General features: G+C 46.6%; 1 protein-coding gene and 1 long non-coding RNA gene across 3 annotated transcripts; one reads left to right on the top strand and one right to left on the bottom strand.

Moving 5' to 3' along the window:
- Nucleotides 1-3701: 3701 nt before the first annotated feature.
- On the top strand, nucleotides 3702-22042 carry cnksr1 (connector enhancer of kinase suppressor of Ras 1). Its single transcript, XM_084673999.1, has 21 exons — nucleotides 3702-4013; nucleotides 4860-5017; nucleotides 6755-6951; nucleotides 7586-7667; nucleotides 12443-12484; nucleotides 12600-12719; nucleotides 12967-13026; nucleotides 13274-13342; nucleotides 13522-13650; nucleotides 14294-14376; nucleotides 14609-14718; nucleotides 15686-15825; nucleotides 16022-16055; nucleotides 16380-16555; nucleotides 16859-16932; nucleotides 17150-17221; nucleotides 18395-18468; nucleotides 18666-18736; nucleotides 18987-19068; nucleotides 19328-19509; nucleotides 19809-22042. Exons 1-21 carry the CDS (start codon nucleotides 3962-3964, stop codon nucleotides 20238-20240), a joined length of 2439 nt encoding a protein of 812 aa, XP_084530125.1. The 5' UTR covers nucleotides 3702-3961; the 3' UTR covers nucleotides 20241-22042.
- On the bottom strand, nucleotides 14393-16514 carry LOC146299569 (uncharacterized). 2 transcript variants are annotated; one of them, XR_014729922.1, is made up of 3 exons: nucleotides 16374-16514; nucleotides 15722-15882; nucleotides 14393-14712 (listed from the first exon to the last, which is right to left on the bottom strand). It is a non-coding gene; the product is annotated as an uncharacterized LOC146299569 (long non-coding RNA). The 2 variants fall into 2 exon arrangements; XR_014729923.1 differs by having other exon boundaries at nucleotides 15722-15850; nucleotides 16374-16502.
- Nucleotides 22043-22781: the final 739 nt, after the last annotated feature.

Below are 22781 nucleotides of genomic sequence, written 5' to 3'. Positions count from 1 at the left end.
TCTATGAATTGTGTTGTTTCAGAATGCCTCCTGTGTGTGTATTTGTGTAGAGCAGAGCTGTGTGTAGTAGAGTGGTCTGCTTCCTGTGTGTATAATTGTACAGCACAGCAGACTGTGTGACCATGTAGGGAGAGTAGGTGGAGTCTCTGCTGCCTCCCTCTGACACCGTGATGACATCACAGGTCGTGACTCAGAGGTCTTCCCCATCATGGGTAACTACCAGAGAGAACCCCCCCCCCCCACACACACACACACAGACACACACACTGTTGAAGTGAAGGATCATGGGTAGAGAATGAGTCAGCCTGGGTGACAGACAGCCGTATGGGGCACTCACTGAGGTGCATCTAGTGGATTTCTGCAGTAGGAATCGGAAGCGTGTGTTTGTGCGTGTGCGTTGCAATGGCAGGGGAACGATGGTGGAGGAGGCTGATAAATCCTTTGTCAGAGCTAGACAAAATAAGTGGCGGGTTTGAGTCGTGTAACTGCAGCCTACAAGTAGGAGTCAGGGCAAGATAACGTGGTTCTCTGAGGAGATGACAGAGATGGACCATTAAACACTCAGATTCAGAGTAACTGAAGGAGAGGAATGGAGAGAGAGAGGGTGAGAGAGAGAGAGCAATGAGAAAGGAGAGAAAGAGAGCTTGCAAGTGAGAGAGATGTGAATTATAGTAAGTCGATTAAGAGGGAGGGAGAGACGGCAAAGGAGAGATGACGTCACATAAACGGATGGAAAAGGGAAGAGAAAGCAGAAGGATGGTACAATGAAGGGGGTCTATCCATAATGCATGAGAGAAAGGTTGCAACTGAGGAATTCTATTGGGGAGAAGAATAAGAGAGCAATAGAGTGAAGGAAGAGAGGAAGAGCGAAGAGAAAGACAGGGAGGACAAGGAGAGGAACAGATCATTAATCAGATGTAAATGGAGGGTGAGAAATTAGGTAGAGGAATAAAGAGAGCGACAGTCAGTGCAGTGCGGCTCAGCAGCACCATTGAAGTATCAGCACATGCTGCATAATACACAGAGGGTTAGGGGTGAGCCTGGATGAGAGGGTTAGGTGTATCTGGATGAGAGGGTTAGGGGTGAGCCTGGATGAGAGGGTTAGGGGTGAGCCTGGATGAGAGGGTCAGGTGTATCTGGATGAGAGGGTTAGGGGTGAGCCTGGATGAGAGGGTTAGGGGTGAGCCTGGATGAGAGGGTTAGGGGTGAGCCTGGATGAGAGGGTTAGGTGTATCTGGATGAGAGGGTTAGGTGTATCTGGATGAGAGGGTTAGGGGTGAGCCTGGATGAGAGGGTTAGGGGTGAGCCTGGATGAGAGGGTTAGGGAAGAGCCTGGATGAGAGGGTTAGGGAAGAGCCTGGATGAGAGGGTTAGGGGTGAGCCTGGATGAGAGGGTTAGGTGTATCTGGATGAGAGGGTTAGGGGTGAGCCTGGATGAGAGGGTTAGGGGTGAGCCTGGATGAGAGGGTTAGGGAAGAGCCTGGATGAGAGGGTTAGGGAAGAGCCTGGATGAGAGGGTTAGGTGAATCTGGTTAAGACTGTTAGGGGAGAGCATGGACAACAGGGCTAGGTGTATCTGGATGCGAGGGTTAGGGTAGAGCCTGGATGAGAGGGTTAGGGGAGAGCTGACAACATGGTCACAAACTGTTCCTGTGTACCGCAGAGTTGTGTATAGCAGAGTTGTGTATAGCAGAGTTGTGTATAGCAGAGTTGTGTGTAGCAGAATTGTGTATAGCAGAATTGTGTGTAGCAGAGTTGTGTATAGCAGAGTTGTGTATAGCAGAGTTGTGTGTAGCAGAGTTGTGTGTAGCAGAGTTGTGTGTAGCAGAATTGTGTATAGCAGAGTTGTGTGTAGCAGAGTTGTGTGTAGCAGAGTTGTGTGTAGCAGAATTGTGTGTAGCAGAGTTGTGTGTAGCAGAGTTGTGTACAACAGTGTCTGACCTCACACATGCTGTTCTGGATGAATGGGCAAAAATTCCCAGACACACCCTTGTAAAGAGCCATCCCATGAGACTAGAAGCTGTTATAGCTGCAAAGGGGAGATCAACTCCATATTAATGCCTATGGATTTAGATCAGGATGTCATAAAAGCTCCTGTCCTAATGCGTAGGTGTCCCAATACTTTAGTCTATATACAGTAGTGGAGTTGTGGATTGTGTATTGTCGTTGTGTAAAGTGTGTGTTGTTGTGTATAGTTGTATACAGTTGTGCGTTGTTGAATGTTGTGCATAGCTATGCTTGTGCATAGAGTAGCAAAGCTGTCTGTGGACTGTAGCAGGTTGAGACCTGACCCCAAGCTCATGGTATGTAGGAGGGGAGGGGAGGGGTGGAGGAGGAAGGAGAGGGGAGGGAAGAAGGGAGGTGTGAGAGGGGAAGGAGGGGAGGGGTGGAGGAGGAAGGAGAGGGGAGGGAAGAAGGGAGGTGTGAGAGGGGAGGGAGAGGAGGGGTGGAGGAGGAAGGAGAGGGGAGGGAAGAGGGAGGTGTGAGATGGGAGGGAGGGGAGGGATACACGTGCAGACCATTTTTTTCACCCTGTCCACCAAAATACCGTTAGAACCATGCGCTTCTCTTCCTTGAGGGTTTAGGTTGGTCGAGGGGCAGTTCTATGGGCGTATGTGAAGCCCTCTGTGACATGCTTGCGTGTAAAAAGGGCTATACAAATCAATTTGATTTGATTTGATTTGATTTTACAATCTTTGATCGTCTGCTGTACTTCTTAAATGCATTATTCGTATCCCTCCCTCTCTTTCTGTATCCTTCCTTCTCTCTCAGTTGAAAGGACAGACACCAGAGGGTGCTCTTTGATGCCTGCCCTTTCTACCAGCTTTGATTTTTGACTGAAGCACATTCACTACTTCTTCACACACGCGCCCACACACAGACCCAGTACCCCAACACACATAGCACACACACCCATAAACTGTACCCCAACACACCCACACACTCACCCAGTATCCCAACATCCAAACTAAACCAGTACCCCAACACACACCCAATACCGTAACACACAATATTTACAAAGGGACCCATTCAAGGGACCCATTTAAACTGAATCAATTTTTTTTTTTTCTACATGTCTTCATCACCTCTCTCCATTTTCGGTATTCCTGCTTGATCAGTTTCCTCTTTTTACATAACTCTCTCTACACTCAAACATTCTCTTATTTCACTTGTCTGATACATTTGAATCTGATGGTCTGCAGTTCATGTAAAATGCCTGCATAGAGTAGGACATATATGCAGGGCTCTCAATTCGTATCAAATGTTTGGCGTGGAGTGCTGGTGATGTTTTCTGATGGGCATTTTACGCTGTATAACTCGAGATATTAACTATAATCTCGACAGAACTAGTCCTTTGATGTTCCTGCGCCTCGTCCATTAATTGTATAGCGGGACAAGTTATCCCTTACTTCTCAGCGTGAGAAATTGTTGAAATGTGTGAGAAATACAAGGTTTGCGTGAGAGCGTGAGAAACGGCTGAAATGGGTCTCACGGCGACTGCGTGAGACTTGAGAACTCTGTTTCTGCATTTTTACTGAAATGTTATGTCAATCTTGGATACATTGCGATTATAAAATATAATGGCCAAACACATATTTGTTTAAGAGGATTACGCCCATACAGCAGGCTAGCGATGATAATGCGCCTGCGCCCCTATCTTTAACGCTCTGGCAGTCTGATGAAATTCTAGAGTTTACAAAAAGTTTTGAGACGTTGGACCTTTTCATACTGCGAGCGGTCTAGTCCCGTCACTCCCGTATGCACTGCCAGTCTAAGGTGAGAAACAACTGCATGTCCAATCGTATCACAGCTCCAGACCCTCCTATTGGCTCCCGGGACGCCTACCTGCGGATGGGAGTGCCCGTCATCATCAGGATGAGCTTCCTGCGCACCTAGGTACAGTCCTGTGAAGAATTCAACTACTGGAAATTGATACAACGTTTCAAGCAGGACTCCAAGCATGGAGCCGATAGCGTCGTGGAGTAAGGACAGAGTCAGCGACTGGCTCGGAGGTAGGCTAAGGTTGTTTTTGGCATTCGTCAGGTGGCTTTATTTTGGATCACACAGAGCTGGGTCGTAAATAGAATCTACACAAATCCTTTTGGAAGGGAAGGGTGGAATGAGGAAGTGATCCGAGGCCGTGAAGCAGTGCTGTAACCAAGCAGGTTATAATGCTGCAACAGGCTGCTTGTTGTGGACGCTGGACCTCCGCTTGAAACGATTTGTCGAGATAAACTAACTAGTCTACAACACAAGACAAAACAGCACACAAGCACTATAACACAGTAATCATACGCTAATCACAACCCATAACAAGTATAATCTACTTGAATGGATCATATCATATCAAAACATAAACATTCCATATAGTGAAGCGTGTTGTTGTTACAGAACAATAAGTAATGTTGATGTGATTTGGTATAGCTAATAGGTTGTATTATTGTCACGTTGTTAGTCGGAAACACTAGCGTCTGTGATCATTTGACCCTAAATACCGAGCATTTATTCACAGCGAGTAGGAACTCGTCTCAACACCACTGCCTGCAGACTCAAGAGTTATCCTATACACAAAATCTGCCTTCCACTGGTTTTGTGAAGAGCCGCGAGTTTAGATGAATGCACTGCAATGTTCCATTGACTCTGGAGAGAGATTTGTATAAGGGCGTTTCAAGGATGGAGGCGATAGGTTAATGGATGATGAACACACACGGTCATGAGGATGCGATGTAAATTCACACATACCAGAACAGACCGCGCTGCTCGGTGTTCACGTGCACAGTAGTAATTACAGGAGCAGGTAACTTTCTACTGGTGGTCTTTATGATGGACAGCATATTGGTGTGTGTGTGTGGTCCCAGGCCTGGATGCCTCACTGCAGCAGTACCATGTGTCAGACTGGCATCTGTGTGGGTTGGACCTACTGCAGCTCTCCTCCCAGGACCTGGAGAACCTGGGTGTCACCAAGATAGGACATCAGGAGATCATACTGGAGGCTGTGGAGAAGCTCTGCTCACTGGTTAGTCCACATCCTCCTCTTTTTTTTATCTCCTCCTCCTCTTTCCTCCACCTAACTCCTAGTGCTCTGAGGTTAGAGCTAAGCTATACCCTTTTGCTTTGAGGAGGGTTAGTTATACTCTGGTGATGTGAGGAGGGTCAGTTATACTATACTCTGGTGATGTGAGGAGGGTTAGTTATACTATACTCTGGTGATGTGAGGAGGGTCAGTTATACTATACTCTGGTGATGTGAGGAGGGTCAGTTATACTATACTCTGGGGCTGTGAGGAGGGTCAGTTATACTATAATCTGGGGCTGTGAGGAGGGTCAGTTATACTATGCTCTGGGGCTGTGAGGAGGGTCAGTTATACTATACTCTGGTGATGTGAGGAGGGTTAGTTATACTATACTCTGGTGATGTGAGGAGGGTCAGTTATACTATACTCTGGTGATGTGAGGAGGGTTAGTTATACTATACTCTGGTGATGTGAGGAGGGTCAGTTATACTATACTCTGGTGATGTGAGGAGGGTCAGTTATACTATACTCTGGGGCTGTGAGGAGGGTCAGTTATACTATACTCTGGGGCTGTGAGGAGGGTCAGTTATACTATACTCTGGGGCTGTGAGGAGGGTCAGTTATACTATAATCTGGGGCTGTGAGGAGGGTCATTTATACTATAATCTGGGGCTGTGAGGAGAGATGGAGTTATAGTGGGTGAAGCCCGCTGAGACTGTCCTAAGTCACACTCCACCTGCACTCGAAGCAGATCAGTGGAACACAGAATCTAGCCTTGAATACCAAATCTGCTGGAAAGGTTTGGGCTCTGTTCCTCTCCTCGACCCCTCTGTTGAGCTCTCCTCTCTCCTACCTACACTTGCTACCCCCCAAACCTCTGGTCCCCTTTGCTGTGTGTACGTGTGTGGGTGTCGTAACAGTGGATGTCAGGTGAGGTCTAAGCCCTTGATCAGCTTACCTGCAGGGAAAAACCCTCATTTAGACAATCTCCATCATGAGGGGATGACTGACTGACTGTGAGCAACGTGGATGTGGGGATGACTGATAACTGAGCCAGGTGTGTGTGTGTGGATGTGTGGATGTATGTTTGTGTGTGTGTGTATGTCTGTGTGTGCGTGGATGTGTGGATGTATGTTTGGGTGCGTGTGGATGTGTGTTTGTGTGTCTGTATGTGTGCAGTTTTGTTCGAGTCTCTCGAGAACCTACGTGTTTGCGTGAACAACAGTCACACACTCTGGAATATTATCACGTGAAAAGCACTTAAGGACTGGCTGACATAATGAAGACCCTTGGTAATGAACTATGCATGAATGCTTTGGGGCCACTTGAGGTGAGCTGATGTGTTGTGTGGGAGGAAGGGTCCTGGCCTTACTAATTACTCTGCATAACAGACCAGTCCTGTTTCTCTGCATCAATCACTGCACACACACCCCTACTGGAGAGACTGCTATGGTACTCCGATCAGAGTGTTGTTTGCTATGTGAGTAATGTAGACTCTGTCTGTGTTATAGCTCTCTACAGACCCTGTTATAGCTCTCTATGTAGACTGTCCATGCCGACTGATTGCAGTGTGAGAAGATGCTCATTAGAACCGTCTGCTCTACATGTGTGTGCGTGCGTGTGGGGCGCGTGTGTGTGTGTGCACGCGTGTATGTATGTGTGCATCCGCTGTGTGTGGTTTGTAAATATGTGCGCGTGTGCACGTGTGCGTGCGGTGTGTATGCCTGTGTGTGTTTCCAGACCTATGGTGTGGCAGGGGAGAGTCTGCAGAGCCTGACGGAGAAGCTGCGCGCGGTGGCGCACACCCTCCAGATGGGCATCCAGCAGCGCTGGCGGGTCAACACCAGGGACGGCGCCACCCAGCTGCCTGCCAACATGCTACATGCCGTCCTCGATCTCATCAGCTCTGCCAAAGGCCTCTTCTCTCTGCTCAACCGGTGAGATTTGGTACTGTGCCGGTCTGCTGCTACTGGAGGTCCTGTGGTAGTGCTGGTACTGCAGATACTGCTGGTATGGTATGTGGTACTGGTTCTGTTTGGACTGCTGGAACTCCTGGCACTGCTGGTCCTGTGGTGTTGGGGATACTGTTGGTATTGCTGGCGTTGTTGGTACTGTTGGTTTTGCTGGTACTGCTGGTGCTATTGGTACTGCTGGTACTGCTGGTACTATTGGTACTGTTGGTACTATTGGTACTGCTGGTACTATTGGTACTGCTGGTACTATTGGTACTATTGGTACTGCTGGTACTATTGGTACTGCTGGTATCAGGTTAAGCCTCTTCTGATGTTCTGTTTGCACATGGTCGTGTACTGATCTTATTTGATTTGTCTTGTGCGGTATGTTTTATACTGATATTCACATCTCCCTTTTTCCTCTCTCCTTTCTCATTCTCTCTGTCTCTCCATCTCTCCTTGTCTTCTTTCTCCTCCTCTTTCCCCCTCTCCTCTCTTCTTCCTTCTTTTCCTACCGTCCATCCCTCTTCCCTCCTCTCCTCTTCCCCACCCCTATCCCCCCGTCCTCTCATGCTCCTTCTCACCTCCTACCCCTTCTCTCTTCCTCTATACTGTGCAGGTACCAGCTATCCCAAAGTGGAAACACTCAGCCAGCCAGCATCATCAGCCACTGCAAGGACCTGGGGGCCACAGTGCAAAAGGTTAGTCTAGCGGGTGGCAGTCTTGAGGAAGAAGAGTGATTGAGGTTGGTCTGGAGGGGGCTCTACATGAAAGGAAGAACAAACTACAATACAAGTACATACAGTTAACTTAAAAGGAACTATTTATCAAAGGTAGATTAAATTGAAAATAACAGTTTGCCGACACTAAAGGGTGTGTGGTTGTCTCAAGAGGAACCAGTACGCCAGAGGACACAATTGTCAGAGAGGAACTACAACATTGAGGCTTGGTTTGCTGTTATGTTTTAATAAGCCAAAGAATGAGTTAACTCACAACAACAAGCTCCCGGGTAATGGAGGAGCTTGGGTAATGCATTCTTCATCTCATTCCAGGAATAGTTCAAAGTCCCTGTGCTCTTACGGAGCACATGATGTCCGAGACAAGGGCTTGTTTCTCTCTTGTCTGAGGCAACGAGTTCTTCCTTGAGCTGGTGAAGGTTGATTGTGTCTGGTAGTGAAAATTGGTAGTGAAAAAACAAGATGTAAAATGTTGAGAGAGAAAAGCATCAGACCTAGATATGCTACTTTGGAAGGGAGGAGTAAGGTGGGAGGAAGAAGGGAGGGTGGGAGGGGCAGAGGTGGGAGGGGCAGAGGTGGGGGGCGGCAGAGGGAGGAGTAGGGAGGGCTACAGAGGGTTAGGGTTAGGAACCGAGGACTTTTCCTTGCACCACCTGAGAGAGAGCAGCTTTGTGATTGTGTGACAGCAGAATGACAGGGAGAGAGTAGAGGACGACAGAGTATTAGAGGTGGAGAGAGAAGTAGAGGGTTATAGGGGGATATATTTAGAGGTCTATTCCCAGAACTGGACTCTTGCCTGCTACAGTAGGTACAGCACTCTTCTCTTCTTCAAAACCACATGTAATATTGTTCTGTCACTTCATTTACGTTTGTATTCTAGTTTAAGTTAAAATGTGAGGAGCTTTACTTGTGTTTGTCCCAGTTGGTAGAAATGTACAGTTAGTTTTCATTGCTCTTAAGAAATGTACTTGTTGAGTGGCTGGTTTAGTGTAACAAAGTAGACCCGAGTGGAAGTGATATCCACTGTTTATCCATCTTGGTATGACCCTTCTAGAACACTCTGTGAGCACTCGAACATTCTGTTTTAGGACGCAATGCTAGTTCTTGAACTGTTGAACTAGAACACATTATTAAGTCTAGAACACACTGTTAGTTCAACAGCAGTTAGCATTCAAACACAAGGCTAGCTGTAGAACCGTTAACATGCAAGGTGGGAAATGAGAGTGTGACGAGGTCGAATGGTAACAAACAAGCTCTTGAAGGATGTTGATGCCTACGGCCTGGTCTTCCAGCTGAGTCAAACCATGTTCGCTAACAGGTGCTGTCATGAACAGGCTGTTTAATCAGACACTCAAACCTAGTCACTTCCCTGGGCTATTTAGGCAAGAGAGAATCTGTATGTTGGTGATTGCTGGCCATTGTTTTGGCAGAACTTGGTCACTTCCTGTTTTGGGTCTGTGTGTGTGATGACTGCAGAACAGGAGCACGACAAGACCAATGTACTTAGATGGGATACATGTCATACAGAGAAAGGCTCTGAAAAAGGAACTAGGTTAGTTTGGTCTTGTGGTGCTTCACACAGATTGAGAATGAATGCTAAAGCCATCTGAATATAAACTGTTAGAATGTCAGCGTAAATCACATGTACAGCAATACCAACACACATGTACAGTCCTATCAACACACATGTACAGCAATATAAGTAACCATGTACTGCTATGTACAACTACTGTATATCTCCACGCTCGTACAGCTATGGGGAGAGAGGAGAGAGGGGGTGGTATCTACACAGTGGTCTGAGGGAGGTGGGTGGCAGGAGTCAGTCAGGCCTAATGGAGCTTTCTAAAGCATCAACAGCCCCAAAGGAACCAAAGTCCACCAGAGACCGGTGGCCCCATGGAGGCACTGACTCTTGACACCTTTACAGGATGTTTATGAACTTGAACATGGAGAGAGAACGCTGACAATTCCCAACTGGCAGCTCTGGTGGTCTTCCTGCGGGAAAACTTTTCCAAGTTTCCCAAAGATGGGTGTCTCTTCTGATCCTTCCGATGCTGCTTTCCTTTCTACAGACCCAATGTGTATGTTGCTTCAGCGCCTCCTAAATTAATAACAATCACGTGTGTTCACCAGGCTGTTCAATGATGGCATGCGGTCTAGCGAGTTGCCAGTGGTGCATGTTACATTTACATTTAGTCATTTAACAGACACTCTTATCCAGAGCAACTTACAGTAAGTACAGGGACATACCCCCCGAGGCAAGTATGGTAAAGTACCTTGCCCAAGGACACAATGTAATTTGGCCCGGCTGGGAATCGAAACGGCAACCTTCTGATTAATAGCCCGATACCCTAACCACTCAGCCATCTGACCCCCTGGGTCTTGTTGGTTAGGATTTTGCATGTATGGTCATGGCTTGACAATCCAGTGTGATCAAATCTAGTGTCAATGTGGGCTACACAGAACTGCATCTATAGCCAACCTCAACCCTCTGAAGAACAAGGTGTTCAGTTAGCATTAGCTCTAAGCTTCACCTGAGTAAGTAGTAAGTAAGACTTTATTTATATAGCACTTTTCATACAATAATTTCAGCTCAAAGTGCTCTACATAAAATCAACAAAAACAATAATACAAGTGTTGATCTAAAACATATAACAAACCAAACTAGCCGCACTGAGGTCTCTCTCACCTGGGGCAGGTGGCATGTCTGTATCAATGCTCTACACACGCCAGATACACAAGACACACTGGATGAGACTCTGAACACAGATAAAAGGTCAATAATACTAAACCCTGCAGTACTGCTCTGTCAACAGCAGGGGGAAGGGGGGAGGGGGGAGGAGGAGTAGCGGAAGGGGAGGGGGAGGGGAAGAGGAGGAGGAAGGGGAGGGGAGGAGAGGAGGGGAAGAGGAGGAGGAGGGGAAGAGGAGGGGACATTCAGCACCACTGATGTGCTCTGTTTGTTCAAACTGTTACTTATAAAACAAAACAGACATGTATGTGTGCACGTGTGTGCGTGTGCTCGTGTGTGCGTTGGCAATGTTACATGTGCAGAACACAGAGCATGCTGTTCAACCCACACACTCTGTTTCCTAGACAACCAAAGACACCAGTTGGATCACACACACAGTCTCACTTGACCAAACTATGAAATCATCTTTCATAGATGGCTCCTTGCCCTTTGCTCTCCCTCCCTGGCGCACACGTGTACACACACATACACACACACGTATGTATGCATACACACACACACAAGTATACACGTGTAAACACACATACTCTTTTACGCACAAACACACACACACAAATGCAACACATGCGTACACATAAACTCTTGCCTCTTGACCTTATTCTGCTGTTACTACCCTAGAGGAGGAACCTGTAGTGTGTGTGTGTGTGTGTGTGTGTGGGTGTACGTGTGTAGATGTTACTCTGTGGTTCCTAGATCTGTAGGGGCACCCTAGGTTCCTGGTTCCGTGAACAGGATTAGCTCTAATATGTTCATTCATGATGCGTAACATAAGAAACTGAAGACTAGCGGTCAAGATAAACACTCTCCTTCATTGGGGTGTTACATATTTTCTCGCCCTTCCACCGTCCCCCTCTCCCTCACTCTCTCACTCTCCCTTCCTTTCTCCCTCTTTCTGACTCTCTCGCTCCCCCCCCCCCCAAGCCCGGTCTTAACAAGCCTGTAATTAGCCCACTAATCCCACCATCACTATCCTACCCCCATCTTACACACACACACAGTGTATACACTTACATACATTAAACATTGAGAAACTGTGGAAAGGTGGACTTAAGTTTGTCAGCCGACTGAGTTATATGTTTATATCAATTATCGACTGTCACCTTTTCTCTGACTGTATGATTCTGTGTGTGTGAGGGAGGGGAAAGTAGATTAGTTCTGCCAAACGGTGACCTGAATGGAATGTTTCAGTGCTAGGGATTGTGGTTGTTGTAGTACTGGTGGCTGACCTAGCTTAAGGTCCATTTCTTCTTTCTCTCAGTGATGAGAGAAACAGAGACATCATCTGACCAATGACAAAGTCAGCATAACAGCCCACTAACATACCAATATGCAAGCATACCAGTAAAACGTACAACAGCACTTAGGAATTATTGGCTGGACCTGATGTTAGTTTCCTCCAGGATCACAATGACTCTCATTGAGAGACTTGTTGCTCTTGTTGGTTTGTTGTAACTGTCTTAAAATTATTGTACCCGTTGCGCTTTTGAGGTTCTTGCTGTTTAGGTGTAACTTGTCTAACTACATGCTCTTATTGTTCTTCCCTTTGGGACTTACTTGGTTTCACAATGTATGCTTCACGTTTTGGATACCCGCTGTTTGGGGCTATCTTGTTGTTATGATCAGTCACCTATGCACTTTTATAAAACTCTCTCTTGGAAGTCGCTTTGGATAAAAGCTTCTGCTAAATGCATAAATGTAAATGCATGCAGTCTACTGGTTTACCAGCCAAGTAGCAAACGAGTGTTCTATGACACTAGACTACCAGCCTACAAGCAAACTAGGTTACAAGGATGACAGGACTGTCACTGACTCTCTCTCCCTGTCGTCTCTCTCCTCTGTCTCCTCTCTCTCTTGTCTCGTCTCCCGTCTCCTCTAATTCCTATCCTGTCTCCTTTCTTCTGTCTCTCTCCTCTCCCCTGTCTTTCTCTCTCTCTCCTCTCTGTGTCGGTCTCCTCTGTCTCCTGTCCCCTCTCTCCTCTCCCATCAGGACGCTACTGTCTATGAGAAAGAAAAGGACATCATTGCAATTGTGAGTATATTTATACAGCTTTACTGTATGTCAGTCATTTCATTGATAACACATACTCTACTTTATTGGCATCCATGACTTCCTGTGCATTCAGATATGTGTGTGATCCCCTCAGTGTCGTCAGCTGGTGGCTGTGTGTGACGACATCCTGTGCTCCTGCCCTGACGCGCTCCTCACCCACACCGCTCAGTTGGAGAGTGTGGATCTGGTCCCCGTCTCCCCCGGCGACAACCTGGTACAATCCTATACAGGATGTTTCCTATAAAATCCTGCCTGCTGATTAACCAACCAGTCCAGCGGGTTTTTAAAGGGGTGTCTTTGTCTACCCAGCCAGACTATTCTCACACATGTAAACATGGACACTCTGTACGAGTAAAGCATGTTGGGACATGCCAGAAACTTCTCTGGAACCACAGATTCTGGGAGACACTTCAATGCAGGTCGTTGTATTCCTAATGAATGTGTGCATCCCTCTCTCTCAGGGCATAGAGATCACCTCCACTCCGTCCAGTCATCATTACGTCACCGGGACTGTTGCTGAGGTCTGTCTCTCTCTATTCTAAAGATCATGTGACTCGTTATAATATCCACAAAGGATCACATTCTGTATTGTAGCATGGTGCTAACCATGGTGCTTACCATGGTGCTAACCACCTACTAACATTACCCAGTGAGGAAGGCAGTAGGAGTGGGAATGGCTAACGATAATGCTCGGAATCTCTGTGAAAAAATGAATTACAATAATTGCATAGCCCATAAGGTACCCACTCACTGGTCTTCCTCTCCCAGTCGCCTGCAGACTGCTGTGAGAAGATCCTGGCAGGTGATGAGGTCATTAAAGTCAACAACCAGATAGTGGTGAGTTCTGTCTGTCTGCCTGTTTGTCTACCTGCCTTTTTGCCTGTCTACTTGTCTGCCTGTCTGTCTACCTGCCTGTCTACCTGCCTGTCTACCTGCCGTCTTGCCTATCTTCCTGTCTGTCTGTCTGTCTGTTTGATGGATATTAAAAATAATACCAAGCTCCCTTGCACCTCCAGGTGGGTTGGAGCAGGGCCAACCTGGTGAAAAAACTACAGGAGAATCCCAAAGGAGTGACGCTGGTCCTCAAGAAGGTTCCTGGTGCCACTCAACGCAAAAATAGCAAAACCTCACAGACCTCCACTCAGGTACGCACACATGCAAGCACACAGATGCACACACAAATGCGCACGCAGCTACACGCACAGACACAAATAGACAGATGTATGCGTACACACACACATACACAGTAGTGTGGAGACCTTCTCAAAACAAGGTGCAATGTGGAGCTGGTCCCCAGTTTGCTTCTGTAACTGCCTCCAGGGGAAAGGCAGTTCTGTAACTGCCTCCAGGGGAAAGGTAGTTCTGGGATGGATCTCATTTGGAAGTTCAATAGAGCACTAATGCAGGATTTGCTTCCATGCAGCTGCAAGAGCATTAGGGAGGTTGGTCTCTGATTGGGCAATCAAGTGTAGCTTACAGACATAGTTAGAATTAATTCCAAAGGTGATGGTGGTCAGGGATTTGTGCAGACCAGTCAAATTCTTCCACGCCAAATTGGAGGGGCAGTTTTGTGCTCTTGTGGCTGAATGAACCAAATCCTGCATGACAACTCCACAGAGCACCATGTGCCCAAAGCCCCGAGGAAAAAAGAGCTCTAACAATCCACATGACCTTCCCTCGTCACCACACACACACACAAACAACCACACACGCACACACGGACACCCACACACAAACACACACAACAAACACAAGCTGAGTTCTCATGGTGTGTTCTTTTGCTTTTAGAGGGAGAAAGAGGACGAGGAAGACAACCCGAGACATTCCATATTTGAGCGAGTCGCAGCCTCTGTCCGGTCCCTGTCCTTCAGGTGAGTACATCACCCTGTCATCTCACAAACCAATTTGTATGAGGGGAGATAGAGAAGGTGTGATGCACCCTGGTAGATGAGAATATTTTGAGTGGAAACATCCTGTATAAAACCTGTTCCTTTTCTTCCAATTTCTCCTCTTCCTGCCCCTCCACTTCCTGTCTCTCCTCTTCTTGTCCCTCCTCTTCCTGTTCCTCCACTTCCTGTCCCTCCACTTCCTCTCCCTCCTCAGGTCAGCCATCCAGGGACCACCACATAGCCAGCCTGTTGGACAGGAGGAGCCTGAGCCACCAGGTGATACGAGATTGGACAACATTGTGACTTCTCAACTGGCTGCTACAGGTAACAGAAGAGATAGACATAGATATTTACACAGATATCACACAATAAAAAAAAGAACCCTCTTTATTGGTTTTATTTATTTACACTGAACCAAACAAAGGTGGCCGTGTGATGTTACATCCGGTAACATCCGGTTTGTTTACTATTTAGTTGCGAGTGAGCATCGTCTAGGTTCAAACCTAGCCACCTTGCAACCGTTAGCAAGCTAGCAAGCTCTGACTAAAGTACCAGCTACAGTTTACACTTACAGGTAGCCATTTAAAGTTAGCCGACGCAAACTCACCTGGGCATTTTTGTGCCTTATTTTATTCTGACTGTATATATTTATATATTTTTCATTCTTTTTAGTGTTTTATTGTAATTTTTCATTCTTTTTAGTGTTTTATTGTAATTATATGGAAGGAGGACATTGCAATATAAGAATTTCATTGTACAGGGTAACTTTGTTAACTGTACACATGACAATAAATATCTTGAATCTTTCTTGCTGCTAATCAAATTTCTCTCTGTCCTTGATGAACTGCCGATAAGTGAGTAACATTTAGATAACGACAAAGGGAGGTAGGGAGGAAAGAGTGCAGGTTATTGATTTGATTTAGCGAATAGCCTCCTGATTTGATTCAGCTGTCAACTAGACCTGCAGCAGATAGGCTACAGCTCGGTTTCGGAAGATGTGAATAATAATTCTAAAACAAAAAATGTTGTGAAACACTGTTGTGAAACACTAAAACTACAGTTTTCACTCAGCAATTTTTGTTAGGGATAATTCGTGTTTACAGTAGGAACATATGTGTACCCAAAGTGAATTTTTTATTTCTGTACTTAGTTGTGTGTGGTTTGTATATCTAAGATGTTCTGGGTATGTGTATTTGAGGCTTGTTGTGTGTGTTGATGGTCATAATAATCATATCTAATGATTTTAATAATCATACAATACAATAACGGCTGTATTGTGTTTGTCTACCAGGGGGCCCTGAAGACCTGGATGGGGAGTGGCTCTTACCCGGGTCGAGAACCAGCTCTGTGTCACAAAGAAGTCCTTCCCCACTCGCCCTGGAGCTGGGACGAGCCAGCATTAGTTCCTGTCCTGAGATGGGCATGCCCAAGGTAGGAGCACTGACCGGAAACTCGGCTGATGTGGTCCACCGTCAGTGATGGGAAAAACTGAAGCATGAACACTCTTAACCTTGGGACTAACCTTAACCCCAATGGCAACCTCAACCCTAGTAGTAACCTATCCGTGACCCTCATATTAACCTTAACCCTGATGGTAACCTTAACCCTGTCCTTACCTTTTATTCAGGAGGACAAGGAGACTAAGAAGTCCTCTGTAAAAGGTATGTTCTTTCTAAATGTTCTCATTCACTCACTCAAAGTATTTCAAAACATCTCTATTACATAGGTTTCTGTGCTCTACTCTACTGCACTGCAATCTACTGTACCGTACTCAACTCTACTGTAATGTCCTTGACTGTACTTTGCTCTGCTGTACTCTACGGTGCTCTACTACACTGTATTCTATTGTCCTTGATTTCCCTTTACAGTGCTTTAATCTACTCTGCTGTGCTCTACCATACTCTACGATGCTCTACTGCACTGTACTGTGTTCTACTGTACTCGACTGCTTTTCTCTAATGTACTCGACTCCACCGTACCCTCAGGTATGACCACGGCCCTGAGCCGGAGGCGTGTGTCGTGTCGGGAGCTGGGCAGCGCTGACTGTGACGGCTGGCTCTGGAAGAAGAGGAAGGAGAACAGTGTCTTCCTGACGCAGAAGTGGCAGCGCTTCTGGTTTGTCCTCAAAGGACCTTCCCTCTACTGGTACAACACCCCCCAGGTGAGTCCCCTGGTCACCCTGTTGACTACTCGTCACCCCTCCCTCTACTAGTACAATATAACATCCCTGTTCCAGCTAGTCACCCAAGTGTGTTATTGTTGTATTGTCGTCTTGTGGTTGTGTTGTAGTTGTCAGGGTTATGATGTGTTGTGTCGTGGCTGTCATGGTGTTGGTGTGTTGCGGTTGTTGTGGTTGTTGGTGTGGTTGTTATAGTGTATTATGTTTTGGTTGTCATGGTTATGTTGTGTTTTGGTTATCATGGTGTGTTGTGGTTGTCATGGTTACGGTGTCATGTGTCTACAGGAGGAGAAGGCTCAGGGTTTGGTCCAGATCGCCAGCTACAATATAGAGAGTGCTGGAGAACACAAACGGAAGAAGTGAGTGTCTGTGTGTGTGTGTACGAACATCCCTTAACCACTTTTTCACCCAGAGAGGGAGAGAAAGCGAGAGAACACTGATAGATCGTTCCAGATAAATCGTTTGAATCTCCCCCAGGCCTGACCATGTGCAGGCTTCCACTAACTCCAGATAGATAGTCTAGGCTCTAGACTCACTAGCGGATACATTGTCAATGTTGTCTCTCTGTCTGTTCAGTGTCTTTCAGATGTGCCACCCGCGCTTCCAGAACTTCATCTTTGCAGCCGAGAATGTTACTGACATGAGCAAGTGAGTGTGACAAATTATATAAACACAAGTATTGTGCTGTCAGACACAAGAGCTTTGTATCTCTGTCGGTGCTTCTTTTCTGTCAGTGTCTATCTCTATCTAGTCTATATCTCTCCCTCCTCTCTATCTCTCTGTCAGTCTCTGTCTATATCTCTCCCTCCTCTCTATCTCTCTGTCAGTCTCTGTCTATATCTCTCCCTCCTCTCTATCTCTCTGTCAGTATCTGTCTATATCTCTCCCTCCTCTCTATCTCTCTGTCAGTATCTGTCTATATCTCTCCCTCCTCTCTGTCTCTCTGTCAGTATCTGTCTATATCTCTCCCTCCTCTCTATCTCTCTGTCAGTATCTGTCTATATCTCTCCCTCCTCTCTATCTCTCTGTCAGTCTCTGTCTATATCTCTCCCTCCTCTCTATCTCTCTGTCAGTCTCTGTCTATATCTCTCCCTCCTCTCTGTCTCTCTGTCAGTCTCTGTCTATATCTCTCCCTCCTCTCTATCTCTCTGTCAGTCTCTGTCTATATCTCTCCCTCCTCTCTTTCTCTTTGTCAGTCTCTGCCTATATCTCTGCCTCCTCTCTTTCTCTCTCAGTCTCTGTCTATATCTCTCCCTCCTCTTTATCTCTCTGTCATTCTCTTGGGCACGTCGAGACCACCCTGAGTCTGGCTGACAAAAGGTCAGTATTTCTTACATAAACCTGGAAGAAACGCAGCTGGTGTCACTGTCTACTCTCTACAATGGCACCATACACACCCACGCATGTACTCACTCACACACACTCACAGAGGAGCGTTCCGACCTGGACAGGGTCACATCGCCCCCTGCTGGTAGCCTGCTAAAGCTTTAATGGGCACGGTTGAAAACCTGCAACCATTCATGAGTCGATACGGTCTAATCATGTGCTCCTCCCCCTTTGACTGTTGGTGCAGAATAGGATACTATTATTTGTTATCAAGGCCTATTACCCATGTAATTACACTGTAAAAAGAGCTTTCTACATTTAACATTTTAGTAGATGCTTTTATCCAAAGCACAAATAGTGCTCATTGAAAGTTCAACAGAAAATCAAAGATCAGAAGTGCATTGTTCAATATTTCTGTATTTTAGCAGACCCATGCAGGAAAGGGACACATCTAGTCTCATCTGCTGAGTCTCTGTTTCTGTCTCTGGTTTCCAGATGGATCAACAATCTGATTGCTGCCATTCAGAAGCACAAGAAGTTCCATAAAATCCCTCCTGACAGCGAGGAAGGTAAAAAGCCATCCACATTCACTCATCCTTCACATCTAACCAATTACGTTCACGCTTCCTCCACAACTAACCAATCAAATCCTCATCCTCCACATCTAAACCAATCATGTTTACTCATCTGTTCATGCGCTCCCTCCCACTTGTATAAAGAGTAAAGATGTGGAGAGATAGTAAAGCTTGTCCTTGTCTCCTGTTAGAATGTTACAGCGAGACGGAGTCAGAGGAGGAAGACTCTCCATCACCACGCAGAAGACGGAAGATCACCACGGTGAACACACGGCACTATGCACACATACACACACACACACTGCATTATGCACACGTGCACACACACCCTGCACACGTACACACACAGTACGTGTGTGCACACGTACACACACAGACACACACTGCACTATGCACGCATACACACAAGGAAAACAATGACAGTAGTGGTAGCCGCTGGTCGGGCATGTGAGTGACACTGACGAGGCCCTGCTGCCTGGTGGAGGTAACTTAACGAGGGATGTCGTCCACAGAAACCCCAGCCCAGCACACTTCCTCGGACAAAGGCTAAGAAAAACAAGACGACAGCACTCCCCACCCCTACCAAAGCCACAGGTACACACCTCTCTCTCGTCTCTCGAACTCCTCCATCTACAGTGTTTCCTCTCTCTCTCTCTCCCCTCATTCACAAGATGGTAGTAGCAACTCCAGATAATATATAGCTCAGTGAATATTGTTATCTGATGGAGGTTTTAATCTGCCAGTTTCTGAATCCTGGTATGTCGATGCTGTCTCTCCTCTCTCTCTTCTACACTCTTTGTCCTGTTCTCTCTCCTCCTCGCCACTGATTGTCTGACGCCCCCTCAACCTGCAGGGGCTCCTGAAGACGAGATGGGGGTTCTGTTCCACAGGCTGAAGGAGGGTGGAGTGTCTCTGATTGGTCAGGACCAGCCTCAGACACATGACCACTTCCGCAAGTCCTTCATCCGCAGGAACAAGAACCCGGTCATCAACGAGAAGGCCCACACACTGCGTGCCCTACAGAGCACGCTCAAGGTAGGCCCACACCCTGTACCTCCGACAGAGCATGCTCAAGGTAGGCCCACACCCTGTAACTCCTACAGAGCATGCTCAAGGTAGGCCCACACCCTGTAACTCCTACAGAGCATGCTCAAGGTAGGCCCACACCCTGTACCTCCGACAGAGCATGCTCAAGGTAGGCCCACACCCTGTACCTCCGACAGAGCACGCTCAGTATCCCTAGTAATGGAGGACTGTTTCTCTGTCTAATAATGTCTCAAGCAGTGGAGGACTGTCTTTGAAGATGTCTCTAGTAACACTTGGTTGTCTTGCAGGCTAAAGAGGCAGAGCTGCAGATCATCAACAAGATTCTAGAAGACTCTGAGCTGACACCTGCAAAGTTTCGCCAATGGAAGCAGATCAATGAGCATCTGTCCCTGGAGATTGAAAAGCTGGCACTTCAACCCAGAAAGGCCTCCACAGCCAAGGACACACCCCTGGCGACGGTCTCCACAGATAATGGCGCACACATAGCAACGGTCTCCACAGGCACTGACACACTTCTGGATACAAGCTTTAGTGATGGGGAGCAGCTGGTGGATGCAGAACCCTCAGTTCCCCTGGAGAACGTGGTCAGCCAGGCCCTAGAACCCCAGGAGGGGATGGAGCTGTCTGGGTCTGGTTTCACAGACGCACAGAGCAGCCGTGACTCAGCCTTCACCCCTGACACAGCTTGCCCCTCCAGTGAGAACTACTTCTACATATGAGACGCCAGAGCTCAGAGAGGGAAGGAATCACAGCAGCCAGCAGGGGTCTTCTGCCTCCCTCTCCAGATGGAGTCTTGTTGCAGAGATCAAATCAGGATGTCAAGGTGTAGGTGATGTCAACCAAGGCAGATGACCCTCTTCAAACTTCAAGAAGCCTCTGCTTTGAGAAGGAGCTGGCCTTGCAGTAGACTTCCTGGCCTCTGTACTTCTCAAGAGACGCCATCTGGTAGCCCTGCTGCTGAGGAGGTCTGTAGCGGGCTGGTATGGACTGATACGCCCTCAACACATATAATGCCAAGCAGAATGCTTATTCCATTGAACATAGCTTCAACGTAATCACTGTAATAACTGAGTAAGTGTGAGTGTTTAATGTAGTTGCTCATGCTGTATCTGGAGTATTCCCAACGAAACACCCTAGCATGCGGATATTGACTCAGTGTCTGTCTTCATGGGAACAGACTCAGTGTCTCTGTCTCCAGGGGAACAGACTCAGTGTCTTTGTCTGTCTCCAGGAGTAGTGATTCAGTGTGTCTGTCTCCAAGGGTACTGACTTCAGTGTCTCTGTCTCCAGGGGTACTGACTCAGTGTCTGTCTCCAGGAGTAGTGATTCAGTGTGTCTGTCTCCAAGGGTACTGACTTCAGTGTCTCTGTCTCCAGGGGTACTGACTTCAGTGTCTCTGTCTCCAGGGGTACTGACTCAGTGTCTGTCTCCAGGAGTAGTGACTCAGTGTCTCTGTCTCCAGGGGTACTGACTTCAGTGTCTCTGTCTCCAGGGGTACTGACTTCAGTGTCTCTGTCTCCAGGGGTACTGACTCAGTGTCTGTCTCCAGGAGTAGTGACTCAGTGTCTCTGTCTCCAGGGGTACTGACTCAGTGTCTGTCTCCAGGGGTACTGACTCAGTGTCTTTGTCTGTCTCCAGGGGTACTGACTTCAGTGTCTCTGTCTCCAGGGGTACTGACTCAGTGTCTGTTTCCAAGGGTACTGACTCAGTGTCTGTCTCCAGGGGTACTGACTCAGCGTCTGTCTCCAGGGGTACTGACTCAGTGTCTGTCTCCAGGGGTACTGACTCAGTGTCTGTCTCCAGGGGTACTGACTTCAGTGTCTGTTTCCAGGGGTACTGACTCAGTGTCTGTCTCCAGGGGTACTGACTCAGTGTCTTTGTCTGTCTCCAGGGGTACTGACTCAGTGTCTTTGTCTGTCTCCAGGGTGTGTATGATGATGTTATCAACTGACTTCTAGTAGCAGTATTTTAGTAAGGAAAAAAACATGATTCAATCAAATGTCAGTTTGTTGATAGATACTATATACATATGTTTATGGGATTTTAAGATTGTTTTAAATGTCTACATAAAAGATAAAATATTTGCTGACGAATATCTGATTATGATACCTTCCTATTTGCCTATTATGTAGATGCCGTGTAACAATGATACACTGTTATACTCTACTAGCCTCTTGTCATAGGGGCTTTTAAACAGTGAGTAGTTTCCTCAGGTAGAGTGGCCGAATCTTGTTAATGGAGTGATGCTATGACATGCTATGAGGATAACAGCTGATTGGTGATACTTTACCCAGTGTTGATGATAAAGTATTCTTAAGGCGTTTATTCAACATTAATATGCATGTTCCAAATAATTTCTGAGTTCCAATGTATTTCTTTGAGTACATATCACTTGTGACATGCTTATAAATTACATGCTTATAAAGGTTGTATAAATGATTAATCAATGTGTTGTTATCACCATTCTAACAAAAGTGTTACTGATATTACTTCCTTTCTAAAATCATATCAAAATATTGTACATTTTGTCTTTGACATTGTCTTCTGTTTGAGGTCATCTAGTCAGCTTTCTGTTTGTGTATACAGTCTCTACTGCACGCAGGTCATCTAGTCAGGTTTCTGGTCTTAACATGCAGAGATGTTGTCAGAGGAGATCTCTGGGATGGCAATTATGCTGAAGGTGGTCACAGTCCACTCAAACATACAGTTGACAGTGAAGCAGAGGAACACGACACAATTCACTGAGAGCTTTGACATTTCAGAAGAATACATTTACATGTTAATTGCAGTGTTTGTAATAGTAGTCCTCTGCATGCTTCCAGCATTGTGAAGGCTCCATGTCAGATAATGGGGACATTCAGAAAGCAGGGTTAACATACTCTGAGCTCAAACCACAACTCTGGGTTGACTGACTCTGAGCTGTCAAACTCGAAATTGACGGTTTCAGAACAGGTGCTAAAAATGTGTTTAGTCAACTCAGAGCCTAATTAACCCTGTGTAAAGCTCGGGCATGAGCATATAAAAAGCCCTCACCAATGGAACACAGATCACACTTATCATCATGGCAACGGGAGGAAACCGTTGAACCGGCCATTTCTCGCCAGTGTAATTTAAAAATATTAGTGACTGTTATGCTGAATATTAACCAGTATTTTGTTTTAAAAAGCAGTACCATAGCAGCAGCAAAAAAAATTGAGTTGGCATGGCAGAATATTGCTGACCAAGTCAATATGTGAGCAGGCTTATCGTTTGGAGAAAAA

Source organism: Hypomesus nipponensis, chromosome 3, assembly GCF_054491055.1.
Source record: "Hypomesus nipponensis isolate SF chromosome 3, ASM5449105v1, whole genome shotgun sequence".
Classification (NCBI taxonomy): Eukaryota; Metazoa; Chordata; class Actinopteri; order Osmeriformes; family Osmeridae; genus Hypomesus; species Hypomesus nipponensis.
Note: the sequence above shows the minus strand (reverse complement) of the source record. Positions and strands in the feature narration are given on the sequence as shown.

Coding starts and splice junctions, on each gene's coding strand:
- cnksr1 (XM_084673999.1), top strand. CDS start 3,962: ATGGAGCCGATAGCGTCGTGGAGTAAGGACAGAGTCAGCGACTGGCTC. Junction 4,014..4,859: donor AGTCAGCGACTGGCTCGGAG/GTAGGCTAAGGT, acceptor GTGTGGTCCCAG/GCCTGGATGCCTCACTGCAG. Junction 18,469..18,665: donor CCCTCCTGACAGCGAGGAAG/GTAAAAAGCCAT, acceptor GTCTCCTGTTAG/AATGTTACAGCGAGACGGAG.